This window comes from Lethenteron reissneri, chromosome 64, assembly GCF_015708825.2.
Source record: "Lethenteron reissneri isolate LAM-NWPU_2019-01 chromosome 64, ASM1570882v1, whole genome shotgun sequence".
NCBI classification, from domain to species: domain Eukaryota; kingdom Metazoa; phylum Chordata; class Hyperoartia; order Petromyzontiformes; family Petromyzontidae; genus Lethenteron; species Lethenteron reissneri.
Window position 1 is genome coordinate 6073964 of NC_083842.1, and position 16019 is coordinate 6089982.

Sequence of the window (16019 nt, forward strand, 5' to 3'; positions counted from 1 at the left end):
TGGTTCGCCGTCCTTATCAGGGCCGAACAGGACCGAGCCAGCGGCGTGGTCCCGAGGTCCAGAGCCGGTGCTCTTGTCAGAGCTGGTCTGGGACTCAGGGTACCGGGCCCGACTTACCAGTGTCGGGCCAGATAGCCTCCCCTAGCCCGTTAGAGGAGGACTAGGAGGCAGGCTAGAAGTAGCTAGCGTGTGTATCCCCAGCTAGCCGGGTGAGGGGGCCGACACCCCCTCTAGAGTTGTATGCCACAACCGTGCTGTGTATAATAACAAACCCGTGTGCCTCCAACTCCGGCGTCCAAGAGTCGTGAACTCTACTACACTACTATAGTGCAGTAGGTTATACTATCAGTGTCAGCAATACTGGCGAACCATAATGAGGAGTTAAAATGGAAGTTGTCATGTCGCCTCACTGCTGGTGTTTGCTACGACATGCATAAATATCAAGCAGTTGTCTCCCATTATAACTTAGCTGATCTGGTCCTTGCCTCTGAATCGCTCCTGTGCAGGTGACAGCCTGTAATGATTCTGCCCCATGGCAATCTGAAGAATCGTCACGATTGATTCTAGATTTGAAGCTTTCGTGACTGCAAGGATTCATACTCTTAGTTCTTTTGGTAAAGTCACGTAGGTGTAATAAAGGACTCTTGCACTGGGTCTGTCTCCGTTGTCCTTTATTGTGGTTCGTACAACTTTGCCGGCACGGCGTCTCGCTCAGAGTCTCCTCCGTCTCCCGCTCGGCAGCCCCACTGCTGCCGTCGCTCCTGCAGACTTGCTGCTGGCTCCCTATGCAGCCCCGCTGCTGGCTCTTCCCTCAGCCTCTCTGTCCCCGACCTGCAGCCCCACGGCTGCTCTCTATGCAGCCCCGCTGCTGGCTCTCCGCCTCTTCCGTGCCCGGACACCGCTGGCCAACGGTGCCGAGTCCCGACCTGTGGCGATCACGCCACTTTCCACCTCCTGCCCTGCGTGGCCTCCTCCTGTCTTTATTCCCACACTCTCCTCCAGGCCTTCCGGTTCCTGCCCTTAAAAGCTCTCCTCTCTCCCCACGTGACCCAACTCCTCCCCCCTGTTATGTCATATCCGCGAGGCCGTTTACGCTCGCATTACACCACCCTCCCCCGTAGAGAAAATTCCAGCCGTCCTCGGCTGAAACAGAACAAGTAATGCGAGCGACCACCAACCATCAGCCGTGAACGGACAACGGAGAATACAACGAATATAACAATAACAACAAGAACGAGAACAACAATAATCAACGAAAAGAAAAGGACTTCGAACGCGTGCGGGTCGCCGGCCCATCCCGGACCAGCGGCGGCCCCCCTGCAGACCGAGAACGCGACGGGGTTTTAGGAGCGACAGGATCAAAACCGCCTGTCGCTATTGGAGGCCCGCCAACGCTAAGGTCCCATTTCCCCGAAGGACCAGAGTCCGCGGCGTCCCGCAACCGTGTCTGTGGTGGGGTTGGAGGAGCGGCGGGGCCAGGTGTCCCCGCAGCCGTGGTAGGCCCACCCAGAGCAGAGTCCTCTGCCTCCTGCAGTGTCACGGCCGGTTTGTCTGTAGAAGGCACGACAGGCGCTCTTGCAGGGTCAACAGGCACAGGCAAGGGTGCGTCGGCAGCAACAGACACCGGCAAGGCAACATCAGGAGATGACGCATCCGTTCGAGGGGCCACGTATGGTTTCAAGCGAGACGTATGGACGTACCAGCGCCGAGATCCGAACCGAACGCGCGCGGACTGCGGGTTAGGAACCTCAATGAGCCTAGCAGGCCCCTGCCATGGTTTATGTAACTTAGGGGAGGTCCCTGCTCGCACCTGCGGGCAATGCAGCCAAGCCATGTCCCGCACCTTCCAGGGGCACTTCCCCTTCGAGCGTCGAGCGCAACGTTCGTTTCGGGCCTGGGTTTTGGCAGTAGCCATTCGGGCCCCCTCCCGCGTCTCAGCGACGCGGCGAACGGCGTCCTGAATGTAATCAGGGAGAGGCTTAGTAGGTCCTCTCACTCCTGTTCCCAACTGCACATCCATTGGCGGCACGTTTTCGCGACCGTACATGAGAAAAAACGGAGAATATCCTGTGGACGCGTGAGGCGTCATCCGGTATGCCGAGAGTACCCCAGGGATGTGCAAATTCCAGTCAGCTTGCTTTTCATTAACTGTGTGACACAGCATGGCGGACAGAGTCCGATTTAGTCGTTCCACCATGCCATCCGTCTGCGGGTGGTAGGGAGATGTCCGGATCTTTTTAGTCTCCAGAGCTGCGCACACCTCCCCCAACAATTTAGAAGAAAAATTCCGGCCCTGATCCGTGAGCAGCCTCTCCGGCGCCCCCTTGTCCATGACATATCCAAATAGAAAGGCGTCCGTAATGGACGCCGCCGACTGGTCGGGCAAGGGCCAGGCCATCGGCCAGCGGGAGAGATACTCCAGCCCAACTAGCAAGTATTTATTACCCTTAGCGGATGGCGGGAAGGGTTCCAAAATATCCAACGCCACCAACTCGTTAAGTCGAGACACTTGAATAGACTGTATCGGCGGCACATATGGGTGTTTAGGCGGCTTCCGCCGGGCACATTCGGGACACGCGCGAACGTGCCCGACGACATCCGTCGTCATGCCGTGTCAGAAGTAGTCTCGCTGCAACGTCAACAAGGTCTTCTGCACCCCCAGGTGTAATAGCGTGTCGCAATGCAGAGTCCTAATCAATTCGTACCGTAACGACGACGGTACAACAAGACGCCAGCGATCCTGTAACCCCTCCCTCCAGATCAGCAGTCCATCGCGGAGAGCGGCCCCTGGCGTCCCCCCGGAAACCAGTCCCCCCCTTCCCTTTGCAGCCCGACTCCGTAGGGTCCCCAACGAGTCGTCAAGCATTTGTTCACGAATCCACACAGCCCGTGGAAGGTTCAAAACCCCATCGACCGCCAATGCAATAGGCCGAGGGGGCTGCTGGATCGGCGTACACCTATGCGTCCCCGACGCGCAAGCGCAAGGGGATCCTTGCGGTAACCTGGAGAGCGCGTCCGCATTCGCGTGACGCGCCCCCTTCCGATGTTGAATTTGGAAGGAAAACTCCTGCAGAGTGTCCAACCATCGTGCCAGCTGTCCAGATGGTTGGTCTGCCTTCAGAGCATATTGTAAAGCCGCATGATCCGTGTGCACAATAAACGAACGGCCGTAGAGATACGGCCGAAATTGGCGGAGAAAATAGACGATAGCTAAAAGTTCACGGCGAGTGACGCAGTAGCGGGTCTCGGCGGGGGACAAAACGCGGCTACCGTACGCCACCACGCGTTCCACACCGCCTTTGGACTGTGACAGCACGGCCCCAATTCCCGTGTCACTCGCGTCCGTGTCCAGAATGAAAGGGTGATCAAAATCGGGATAGTCCAACGTCGGCGCTGTTGCCAAACGATCGCGCAGGCCCTTAAACGCCGCCTCCTCTGGCGGTCCCCAACTGAATTTCCGTCCTTTACCCGTAAGGAGGTGCAGAGGCCTCGCGATCGTTGCGAAATTGGGAACAAACCTACGGTAATATGAGGCAAACCCCAAAAAGCGACGCACATCCCCCACCGTGGCCGGGGTTGGCCAGTCACGGACGCACGCCGTCTTTTTCGGATCCGTGGCAACCCCGTCGGCACTGACTATATGTCCCAAATAGCGCACGGACCGTTGCAGTAGGTGACATTTCTTAGGTTTAAATTTCAGATTGGCGGAGCGCATCCTGGCGAACACCGCCTCCAGTCTCAGTAGGTGTTCGTCAAATGTGCGGCTGAAGACGATAATATCGTCTAAATATATCAGACATGTCTCCCACTGCAACCCCGTTAATACCAGTTCCATCAACCTCTGAAATGTGGCGGGGGGGGGCAGCATTCAACCCCATCGGAAGACAATTAAATTGAAATAGACCCTGCGGCGTACGGAAAGCAGTCTTTTCCCACGAGGACTCATCGAGGGGAAGCTGCCAGAATCCCGAATAGAGATCCAGCGTCGAAAAGAACTTCGCCCCCGACAAGGCATCGAGGGAATCATCCATACGTGGCAGGGGGTACGCATCCGCCACGGACAATTTGCGAAAATCGACGCAAAATCGCAATTTCCCGTCTTTCTTTTTGACCAAGACTCCAGGCGCGCCCCATGGGCTGTTAGACGGAGATATTATGTCCGCAGCCAGCATGTCATCCACTGCTCCACGAACATGGTCTCGCTCCGCCGGGCTCATCCGATGCGAGTTCAACCGAATCGGAGCAGCGTCCCCCGTGTCAATATGATGGGAAAGCAGAGAGGTGCGTCCCAAGTCCAAATTGTCGGAGCTAAACACATCGGAATAACTCAACAATAGCGCGCGAAGCGCGGATCGCTGTTCCCCGGTCAGGGAAGAATTTTCGCCGCACAATTTGGCGATCCAGCGATCATCTGGGGCCGCAGGGCCCAAAACTCCGGCAACCATATCCCGGCGGCCCAGATGGTCCTGGGCCGTGAACGCCGTTGTGGCATGGGCCACGACCGTTCCGGCCGGCACGCAAACATTTTCCGTACTCCCATTAAGCACCTGCAAAAACGGCTGCTGGTCCGGCCGGATAATAGTTTGCGCCCCGACCAGCGCCGATCCGCCCGTTATGGTTGCGGACGGCGATAACAAAACCCCAGGCGCTCCTTCCCGACCAGGCACCGGTTTCCGATATCGCAAGGGGATAAGCATCTGTGAGCCAGGTGGAATGTCAACATATACCTCGGACAGCGCCTGCACCTGGCAGACCGGAGCGGGTCGCCCCCAGGGCGACGGCAAAAATGTAATTTTTCGACCCCCCGGTAATTCAATGCAATTTTGATTAACTCTTATTAGAATGGGCATTTTGGCCAGAAAATCATTTCCCAACAAACACGGAACCGCAAGGGACCTCGAAATCAACACAGTCGCCGAGGCCGACACCCCCCCGATGGATATATTGGCGTCCACCTGGCCCACAATGCCCATACTTCCCCCGTTCGCTGCTACGCAGGAATCGTAAACTGGGCGCACTGTGACCGGTGGGATGCCCAACAGATGGAAAATGACATCAGATACAATCGTGGCGGACGCACCGGAGTCCACTAAAATGCGCACGTCCACCCCTTGTATAGAACCCGGCACAGTGGACGAACCAGTAGCGGCCGCAACAACCCACCGCGTCAATTTACGCCACTGCGTTACCGAGCGACATGGGCCAGTCGGTGGCCTCCCGTTATTAACGACACCCGGATCGCGCGGCAACGGTGATGAATGAAGTGCCAAGCCTTGCCGGGTGTCTGGTGAGCACTGACTTGCCTGTCCAGGAGGGTCCTTCCGCGGCACGTCCGTGGTCGAGGCCTCCTGCTGGGGCGGCCCCGGGATACGGGCCCAGCAATCCCTGGCGTAGTGGCCTTTGCGACCGCAGCAGAAGCACTCGACGTCATTACGACGCCCAGCACTCCCCCCCTCGCGACGCTCCCGCGTCGGCGGCGCAGATCGCGGCCCCGGTCCTCCGCGGGCAGGCCACTGCGCAGAGGCGGCCGTCAATTCCTGCGGGCCCCCCCCGTCAGGAACGTACACCGCCTTCTTGGGATCCCAACCCGCGGCACCCCCTTCCACGATGGGCCCCCCCGTCCACGCTGTCACCTGCTTCCAACGGCGCAGATTAAACTGGGCATCCAAACACTTCGCAGCCGCCCGAGACGTCAACTTCTCATGGCCGCACACCGGCATAGGGATCCCCAAATCTCTCGACAGCTCAAGCATTTTGCCCAAAATCAGGGGTTCCAGCAGGTCAGGCTCCGTCTCAGGGTATGCGGCCATGGCCAATTCCAAGACAGCACCCCTGTATGCCACCGGCGACTCTTCGGGTGCCCGCTGGCGCTGAACGAATCGTCGGTGAGCGTCATCCGGTGGCTCGTACGCATCCGCCATCTCGTCAAAAACCCCTCTCAGTGTCTTCTTTTTCTCGGCCTTGATGGAACGGAAAAATCTGACCGACTCATCGTCGAGAAGAGTTGGCAGAACTTCCAGGGCCTCTGCGTCAGTCCATCTGGCGGAGCGCACTGCCGCCAAAAATCTGCAGGCGAATGCACTCCAGTCACCTCCAATCGAAAATTCTTTAACTGTTGTCAAGTGATGGCTGCGGGTCCTCGCTCCGCCGTCCTCCGCAGACGGCGCGTCGCGTGGCATATTCAAGATGGCGTCGCACCGCAACGTGTCAAAGATGGCGGCTTCCCGCCGCGGAGGGCGCAAGATGGCGGCTTCCCGCGGTTCTTCTCCCGCCACGCCCAAGATGGCGTCCTCCCGCCACGTGGCAGAGGGCGCTGGCGGCGCAGGCAAGGCCCTGGTCTGTCGATCACCCTCGGGCCTCCCCAACGCCGTCGCTGGCGTGACGAGGTCGCACAGTTGCGCCAAGACGGTCTTCAAAGTCTCCAGCTGGGCCACCATCTGTCTCCATCGCTGGTCAGCGTCCTCCGGCGCGGGCAGATCCACCGACGCGGCGACCTCTTGTACCCCCGGCCCACCAGACGTTCGAAGCAGATGTAGCAGACGATGGTGCGGGGATATTCTTTCTTCTGAGCTGTTTTGACATGCCGTTTCACTTCTGACACCAGTGTAATAAAGGACTCTTGCACTGGGTCTGTCTCCGTTGTCCTTTATTGTGGTTCGTACAACTTTGCCCGCACGGCGTCTCGCTCAGAGTCTCCTCCGTCTCCCGCTCGGCAGCCCCACTGCTGCCGTCGCTCCTGCAGACTTGCTGCTGGCTCCCTATGCAGCCCCGCTGCTGGCTCTCCGCCTCCTCCATGCCCGGACACCGCTGGCCAACGGTGCCGAGTCCCGACCTGTGGCGATCACGCCACTTTCCACCTCCTGCCCTGCGTGGCCTCCTCCTGTCTTTATTCCCACACTCTCCTCCAGCCCTTCCGGTTCCTGCCCTTAAAAGCTCTCCTCTCTCCCCACGTGACCCAACTCCTCCCCCCTGTTACGTCATATCCGCGAGGCCGTTTATGCTCGCATTACATAGGTAAAAAATGAAATTAATAAAAATAAAACAATAAAAATCACGACGTTTCGGAGGCGACACAAGTCTCCGTCATCAGGTGGGACCGTCACAGCCAGATTTGCTGCATCAAGTGAGGCAAGGATTCAAGATGTAAGCCCTTAAAAGCAAGTTGAGGGGGCAGGAGAGGGGGGGGGGGCTCATCAGAATGTGGTAGCCAATGAATGGGAAGGAGGGGGGCGGGGCTAAAAGAAGGCACGAAGTGCTACGTAGAACGTATCGGGAGGGGGGCAGGGCCAAAAGGATGCACGAAGTGGTACGCGAGAGTCGGCGACGTGGAAGTGGTTGTGCGCAAGTAACTAAGCGTATGAATCCTTGCAGTCATGAAAGCTTCAAATCTGGAATTAATACCCTCTACGGGGAGGAATTTCACCTATCTGTTAGAATTTTTAACAAACAACGAGACAAGAAGTCACAGCTTCTCGAGACGCTGGCCTTCCTCAAGAGATGCCGCGATAACAAGGTAATACCCATCGCTTTCACACTCACATCTGCTGCTGTGTCCTCACCGAACTCTAAACAGATTTTACTTAAAGCTAGCCTATCACTAATCTCGGAGAGAATAAGGTTACTCCGAGTTGAACTCGATAATTTAGACAAGACTCTCTTACAAACACATTTAATGTTAACACAAAAAAGTCCCCTTCTGATTGGAACCACGTTGACAACATGACCTCTGCTTCTGCTGACTCACTGTCAACCAAATGCAAAGCCAACCTGATTTCTAAATTCAACCTCCTAACAAGAAATCAGAGCCACAAATCACAAAGCTGGATGTCAACAAGACTGTTATTAATCAGAGTAACATACCAATTTCTGACAATCTGAAAACGGTACTGGCCAAAGAACTAAATTTCGCTGTCACCCCTAAATATATACCAGTAGATGATGTCATTTCTCAGGTTGATGTTGCCCTCAGAGGCATAGGACACATCCATGCGGATGTAGCAAGAGCTGAAATAGCCACGATTCTTAAGAATGCTAAGAAACCCACTAGTAACATTAGCAAAAACGAACGCTCTGAACTCGCGAACTTAAAAAAGAGAGATGATATAGTCATCCTCTCGGCAGACAAGGGCAATGCCACGGTCATCATGGATAAAGAATCATACAACAAAATCCTGGACCTACTTAATGATGGTTGTTACTCCAAAATTAAAAGCGATCCTACTAACAGCCTAACGACAAAAACCAACAGTATCATCACTAGTTCGACTTCCCTAATCGAACCAACTAAACGTCCCTCTCTAAAACCCTCGGCTGCTAGACCTCCCAGACTCTATGGTCTTCCCAAGATCCATAAAGAAGGCACCCCGCTACGACCCATCGTGTCAACGATTAACTCCCCTACCTACAAACTAGCCCGTTTTCTATCAGATACTCTACTTCCCTTCACAGGCAAGACCTCTTCGGCAGTACTCAACTCAACCCAACTAGTCTATTTGGTCAAGGACATGGCATTATCTCCTGATGATATCCTCGTCAGTTTTGATGTGGTATCTCTGTTTACCAAAGTTCCAGTGCCTGACACCCTAACAATAATTGAGGACTTGGTCCAACATGGATTGAATTCGGATGTACCTGCGCTGGTTAGGCATTGCCTCACCAACACTTATTTTACCTGGAATGGCACCTTCTACAAACTGAATGAGGGTACCCCTATGGGCTCCCCCTTGTCACCAGTGATAGCCAACATGTTCATGGAAAAGTTTGAATCAGACGCCATCCAGACATCCACCCTGCGTCCTTCCCTGTGGAAGAGGTATGTGGATGACACTTTTGTCATTTGGCCACACGGCCTCCCAGCATTGAACCACTTCTTGGACCACATCAACTCCAGACATCCATCCATCGGATTCACCATGGAAGTGGAGAAAGATGGTAAACTACCATTCTTGGATATTCTGTTTGAGAGGAGACCTGATGGATCCTTGGGACATTCTGTCTACAGGAAAGCCACCCACACAGATTCCTACTTGAAACCAGATTCCCACCACCACCCATCTCAAAAGAATTCTCTCATCAAAACGCTATACCACAGAGCTCATGGCATTTCTGACCAACACCACCTGGCCAGTGAATTGAGACATGTACATCGGGCCCTCAGGATGAACGGATACTCTGAACGCACCATCCGCCAAGCTGTTTCTCCTACCATACAGAAACAGCCACTTGAAACTCTGATCAAAACTATCACGTTACCATACATAGCAGGCGTGACCAAAAAGATCTCCAAAATTCTGAACAAACATAAGATCCAGGTCCGATTCAGTACAGTACATAAAATCCGTGATCTGGTTCCATCTGTGAAGGATGTCATCTCTGACTTGCAATACCCTGGAGTCTATATACTGAGTTGCAGCTGTGGTGACTGTTACATTGGGGAAACGAAACGTCATGTCTCTGATCGTGTCCGCGAGCACAAGTCAGATCTGAAACACGGCAAAATTGAGTCTTCCGCCGTTGCCGATCATTGCTACAACGCGGTGGGCTCTCATGAGATTGTTTTCTCCGAGACTAAGGTGCTCTGCAAGCCCTCTGGCTACCATCAAAGGTTTGTATACGAAGCCATTCAGATATACAAACACAGACATAATTTCAACCGTGATGATGGGTACAAACTTAGTAATCATTGGAAAGATGTTATCAACCATGCAAAAAAGACTTAATTACACATTTTGGGACCATCTTATCTGACAGGCACTATTTTACTTTACTTTACCGAGTGTTAACATCCCCAGTGTTTAACAGTACTCTCTTTATTGTTCAGCCAACACTGGTATAAACATGGGCTTTTTCGTTCTTTTCTATCATGTGTATCAACAGGTGCTTGTACATACACATGTCCACGTACACTTGCACCCCATACTCTCTTTTGGCCCCCCCTCCCCCTCTCCGTCCAATACGTTAGCATGTGCAACAATAGTTACTTGTGCACAACCACTTCCACGTTGCCGACTCTCGCGTACCACTTCGTGCATCCTTTTGGCCCCGCCCCCCTCCCCCTCCCGATACGTTCTACGTAGCACTTTGTGCCTTCTTTTAGCCCCGCCCCCCTCCCTCCCGATACGTTCCATTCAATGGCTACCACATTCTGATGAGCCCCCCCCCTCCTCCCCCCTCAACTTGCTTTTAAGGGCTTACATCTTGAATCCTTGCCTCACTTGATGCAGCAAATCTGGCTGTGACGGTCCCACCTGATGACGGAGACTTGTGTCGCCTCCGAAACGTCGTGATTTTTATTGTTTTATTTTTATTAATTTCATTTTTTACCTACGTGACTTTACCGAAAGAACTAAGAGTATCGTCACGATTGGTTGGATTTGATTCGAGAAGCAATTATTGTTTTTATATTTTGATGCACTGTACTGCCTCTAGTGGCTGCAATACATTTAAATAATAATACTGGTAGGAACCCACTGGTTCCACCAGCCCACAGGGGATTATTGTGTCCGTGCATCCGTCGTGCAGGGAGGGGCTGGGTGGGGAGGGGCTGGGTGGGGAGGGTGGGGCTGGGTGGGGAAGGGAGGGTGGGGAGGGGCTGGGTGGGGAGGGGCTGGGTGGGGAGGGTGGGGAGGGGCTGGGTGGGCAGGGTGGGGCTGGGTGGGGGGTGGGAGGGGGGGGGGGCTGGGTGGGGAGGGGCTGGTCCCCCCGTGGTGCCCTTATAAAACTCAACGTTTAACCTACTCACGCCGGCTTGTGCCCGTCCTCACAGTCGGGCATATTTGCGGAATACACCACGCTGCCGTTGACCCTGGCCATTGACCGAGCAACCCAACGTTCCTACCAGCTCCCTACGCAGGAATGTGTTTTATCACACGCATGATTTCATTTATCATGAGCATCATATGAATTAAGTAATTAATCGTTTCACCATAATCATTAAGGGTGCCCTATTGGATAGGCCAGCATGACCAATATTAAAACTTACTTGAGCCATAAGACTAGTGTAGTAACATAGCCATTGGTGGCTTAGGTATGTGCAGTATATTAGACTGTAAAGTGCAGAAAGTTGTCCTGGGTATAACGCAAAACTGTATCTTGTGATGGCATCACCTAAAACACACTGTTGGAGAAGGCAACGGGAAACCAGCTCAATTGCCATGCCATTCCATCACCTTGCGGAACCCGGTCTGCATTAAGTGTGACAAGTCTATGACAGCACGGGACAGATCCACAATGAAAATTCAACGGAAATAAAGGTGGGCAACAGTGGCATGGGCAAGCTCCTGGTAGATATAGACAGCTGCAGTTAGCCCAAGGGAACTCCTCTTGTCGGTGATCCTGTCGTCCACATCCCCTCATGCTGGACGAGTTCTCAATGTAGCGCGTACAGTGAAAAGAGCCGTGCAGACACGACTGGGTGATGGACGCTCTGCAATCTACTAAGTGCGCGTATACACTCGCAACATGGTAAGGAATATGCAAATGTTTAAACAAAGTTACACGTAAATAACACAAAGTTAAGGCAGGTAGGTGGGCGTGGGGGACTGCTGATTGTTCATGCGTGCTAGGCCACATTCACTCATGCAGGCTGCAGTGATGCGTGTCGTGCTTCCCTCTCCCTGTGGTGCAAACACGCTTACCTCCATTTGTGCTGAAATAATTTGTGTCTACAAACAAAAGTAACAGATCGTAACTTAACTCGCAATGACAAACACAACATAGTGTCACAGTTAACCACAATGTGCAAGGAGCATGTTAAATCTCATTACAAAATACGTTGAAAGCTACTTTCAAATGTTGAATGTATACAAAGATAATATCACTGCACTTTATCGTGCTAATGTTTTGTTTACAAGATACAGTTATAAAAAGCAACGCCTGAGCTACTGGGAAAGTTGTGATGTTGCGACTCGAATGGTGAAAGAAAGCGTGGGTGTTCCCTGTCCCACCAACAAGACCCTATCGAGGTTGGGTCAACGCATATTGTGGCCGGCTGCTCCACCACCACCACCATATTACCGTCTAACTGGGACCAACAACGTAAATTCCTGCGAGGCACACAGGAACACTCACCAGACGGGGAGGCTCCTCCAGGGTTTCACAGAGAGCGGCCGTCTGGAAGAAAACACCACGCACATTCACCCTCGGCTGTTCACCTCACACATCACTGCACCTGATTTAAAGCCAGCGCATAGCTCAGTTGAAGCGGGGAATCATGTTCAATGTAAAAATGTTAGGATTTTTCATCATTACCATGCACTGCTGGATGAAGGTCTCCGCCAGCTGTCACCATCTCTCTCGATCTCACAATGAAACAATCCATCTATCTCCTCCACGCGAGCTGATCTCAACACTCCATCTCAACAGAGGACATCCTGTCGGCATGTTCCATCCTTTGGTTGCCACTCCATTATTAGTCTCAATCACCGGCAATCATTCCTTTTTGTGACGTGTCCTCCCCAAACCCACTTAGTTTTCTGAAAGATGTATTTGATGTCTCTCACTTGCGTGTTTTCCCTGAGCCATGTGTTCCGCTATTTGTCTCTCAATGATACAGTATATCTATCCGATTGCTCAGTTAGCCTGTTGAATATGATTTTCGTTTTGCCATTTATCTTGAGGCTTTGCAGCCTTGTCTCTGTTAGGTTCTTGATAAAGAACACTGCTCTTTCACTCCACAATTTTAATAAAAACATTGCACTGACATAGGTTACAGGACTATTAAAAGTATCTTTATTCACTGAAACAGCTCCGGAATGTATGTTTATGATTGTCTATTGAACACGCAAGTCTCATTACACACTGGACTCGACGAGTCTCGTCGTGCATGGCTTCTACTGCTCCTGCTGTGTGTGCTTTGTTGATTTTCGTGTGAAGGGTGAATTATGAATAACAAACACCCAGATTCACTCCCATTGCTCACGCTGATTCAGTCCTCTTCACCTCCATACCTTAGCAACAGCGTCCTTCAAGGCTCTGTCCTCTGACACACCAGCCAGGTTCTGAAAGAAAACAGTAATGTGTATTAACAACTTAGTGTGTAAAACCAAAAATAGATTAGCCATACCATTTCAAAAGAAGGAGCCACTACATTGATATTGCAAGCAGAGAGTCACAAAATACAAAGCAGAAGTATCAGGTAGAGCTATATGCTAGCCCCAAGGCTATTCACAGCAACATTTGATATTTGTGAAATATAGATTGGAGCAATAACATAAAAAGAGACTGTTATCTGTCTCCAATGTCATGATTTTTTCACGGTAGTAAATAATATGGCTGAAGTTCGAGAAGAAAACTATTTCACGGAAAGGTTACGGAATAAGGAGGGGCAGTGCCATGCCTAAAACTGTTTTTGGTGTTTAAAAATAATACCGGCAGCTGGCACGTCCTTTGGACATGACCCTCCCTCCCTCACTCCAGCCAGCCAACCAGCGAGCAAAACTTTCTTCTAATTTCTTATGATATTTCACTGAATACAAATAATTGTTTAAATGGCTATATATAAAAACTATTTAAACCAAGTGGATCTATGAAGTGATTTTCTTAATTCCTTATGGCATTCAAATGGTATCCGTTAAAAAAAGATACGTTAATATGGAGCGCCCGGCTCACACAGGGACAGCCCCTCCCACATGACGCATTTTTTAAAAAAGAAAACACATTCCTGCGGAGGGAGCTGGTAGTAACGTTGGGTTGCTCGGTCAATGGCCAGGGTCAACGGCGGCGTGGTGTATTCCGCAAATATGCCCGACTGTGAGGGCGGGCACAAGCCGGCGTGAGTAGGTTAAACGTTGATACAGGTAGGAACAACAGGTTCCACACTGCCCACCAGGGATTATTTGTATGTCGTGCATTGGAATGCAGCCCACCCATGCAACCCCCCCACCGACCGCCGAGCAGGGCCACGATTGGTTGAGGATGTCGGGGAGGGTGGGGGGAAGGTAAACACGCCCAATCATCCAATTCCCCCCCCAAACGCCGAGCGGGCCGCCATTGGTAGAGGTGGGGTGTAAACACGCCCACTCATGCAATCCCCTCCCCACCGAAAAATGCCGCGATTATTTGACGATGTCGGGGAGGGTGGGGGAAAAGGGTAAATATGCCGACTCATCCAACTGCCCCCCCCCCTTGAACGCCGCGTTGAGTGTGTGTGTGAGTCTGAGAGTGTGAGGGTGAGTGTATGTGTGTGCGAGTCTGAGAGTGAGTGTGTGTGTGAGTCTGAGAGTGTGAGAGTGAGTGTGTGTGTGAGTCTGAGAGTGTGAGAGTGAGTGTATGTGTGTGCGAGTGTGAGGGTGTGTGTGAGTCTGAGAGTGTGAGCGTGAGTGTATCTGTGTGCGAGTCTGAGTGTGAGTGAGTGTGTGTGTGAGTCTGAGAGTGTGAGAATGAGTGTATGTGTGTGTGAGTCTGAGAGTGTGTGTGTGAGTCTGAGAGTGAGTGTATGTGTGTGTGAGTCTGAGAGTGTGAGGGTGTGTGTGAGTCTGAGAGTGTGAGCGTGAGTGTATGTGTGTGTGAGTCTGAGACTGTGAGAGTGTATGTGTGAGTGTGTGTGAGAGTGAGTGTGTGTGTGAGTCTGAGAGTGTGAGCGTGAGTGTCTGAGAGTGAGTGTGTGTGTGTGAGTCTGAGAGTGTGAGAGTGAGTGTGTGTGTCTGAGAGTGCGAGCGTGAGTGTATCTGTGTGTGAGTCTGAGAGTGAGTGTGTGTGTGTGAGTCTGAGAGTGAGTGTGTGTGTGAGTCTGAGAGTATGAGAGTGAGTGTATGTGTGTGTGAGTCTGAGAGTGTGAGAGTGTATGTGTGTGTGAGTCTGAGAGTGTGAGAGTGAGTGCAATGTGTTGTCTGAGAGTGTGAGAGTGAGTGTAATGTGTGTGTGTCTGAGAGTGTGAGAGTGAGTGTAATGTGTGTGTGTCTGAGTGTGAGATTGAGTGTATGTGTGTGTGAGTCTGAGAGTGTGAGCGTGAGTGTATCTGTGTGCGAGTGAGAGTGTGAGAGTGAGTGTGTGTGAGTCTGAGAGTGTGAGAGTGAGTGTATGTGTGTGTGAGTCTGAGAGTGTGTGTGTGAGTCTGTGAGTCTGAGAGTGTGAGAGTGAGTGTATGTGTGTGTGAGTCTGAGAGTGTGAGAGTGAGTGTATGTGTGTGTGAGTCTGAGAGTGTGAGAGTGAGTGTATGTGTGTGTGAGTCTGAGAGTGTGAGAGTGAGTGTATGTGTGTGTGAGTCTGAGAGTGTGAGGGTGAGTGTAATGTGTGTGTGTCTGAGAGTGTGAGAGTGAGTGTATGTGTGTGTGAGTCTGAGAGTGTGTGTGTGTGAGCCTGAGAGTGTGTGTGAGTCTGAGAGTGTGAGATTGTGTGTGAGTCTGAGAGTGTGTGTATGAGTCTGAGAGTGTGAGGGTGAGCGTATGTGTGTGTGAGTCTGAGAGTGAGCGTGAGTGTATCTGTGTGCGAGTCTGAGTGTGAGAGTGAGTGTGTGTGTGAGTCTGAGAGTGTGAGAGTGAGTGTATGTGTGTGTGAGTCTGAGAGTGTGTGTGTGAGTCTGAGAGTGAGTGTATGTGTGTGTGAGTCTTGAGAGTGAGTGTATATGTGTGTGAGTCTGAGATGTGAGTGTGTGTGAGTCTGAGAGTGAGTGTATGTGTGTGTGAGTCTGAGAGTGTGTGTGTGAGTCTGAGAGTGTGAGAGTGAGTGTATGTGTGTGTGAGTCTGAGAGTGTGAGAGTGAGTGTATGTGTGTGTGAGTCTGAGAGTGAGTGTATGTGTGTGTGAGTCTGAGAGTGTGAGAGTGAGTGTATGTGTGTGTGAGTCTGAGAGTGTGAGAGTGAGTGTATGTGTGTGCGAGTGTGAGGGTGTGTGTGAGTCTGAGAGTGTGAGCGTGAGTGTATCTGTGTGCGAGTCTGAGTGTGAGTGAGTGTGTGTGTGAGTCTGAGAGTGTGAGAATGAGTGTATGTGTGTGTGAGTCTGAGAGTGTGTGTGTGAGTCTGAGAGTGAGTGTATGTGTGTGTGAGTCTGAGAGTGTGAGGGTGTGTGTGAGTCTGAGAGTGT

The 16019-nt window shown here is 52.0% G+C and overlaps 2 protein-coding genes across 2 annotated transcripts in view; both read right to left on the bottom strand.

Moving 5' to 3' along the window:
• Window positions 1-16019, bottom strand: part of LOC133359101 (uncharacterized) — a 600431-nt gene that overhangs the window by 374587 nt on the left and 209825 nt on the right. The window lies entirely within an intron of this gene.
• Window positions 1-16019, bottom strand: part of LOC133359139 (embryonic protein UVS.2-like) — a 73622-nt gene that overhangs the window by 17653 nt on the left and 39950 nt on the right. The window contains exons 12-14 of the mRNA XM_061577537.1: window positions 12948-12998; window positions 12070-12111; window positions 11637-11663 (exon numbers count right to left, since the gene is read on the bottom strand). Coding sequence (XP_061433521.1) covers window positions 11637-11663; window positions 12070-12111; window positions 12948-12998 — 120 coding nt within the window. The remainder of the gene's footprint in view (window positions 1-11636; window positions 11664-12069; window positions 12112-12947; window positions 12999-16019) is intronic.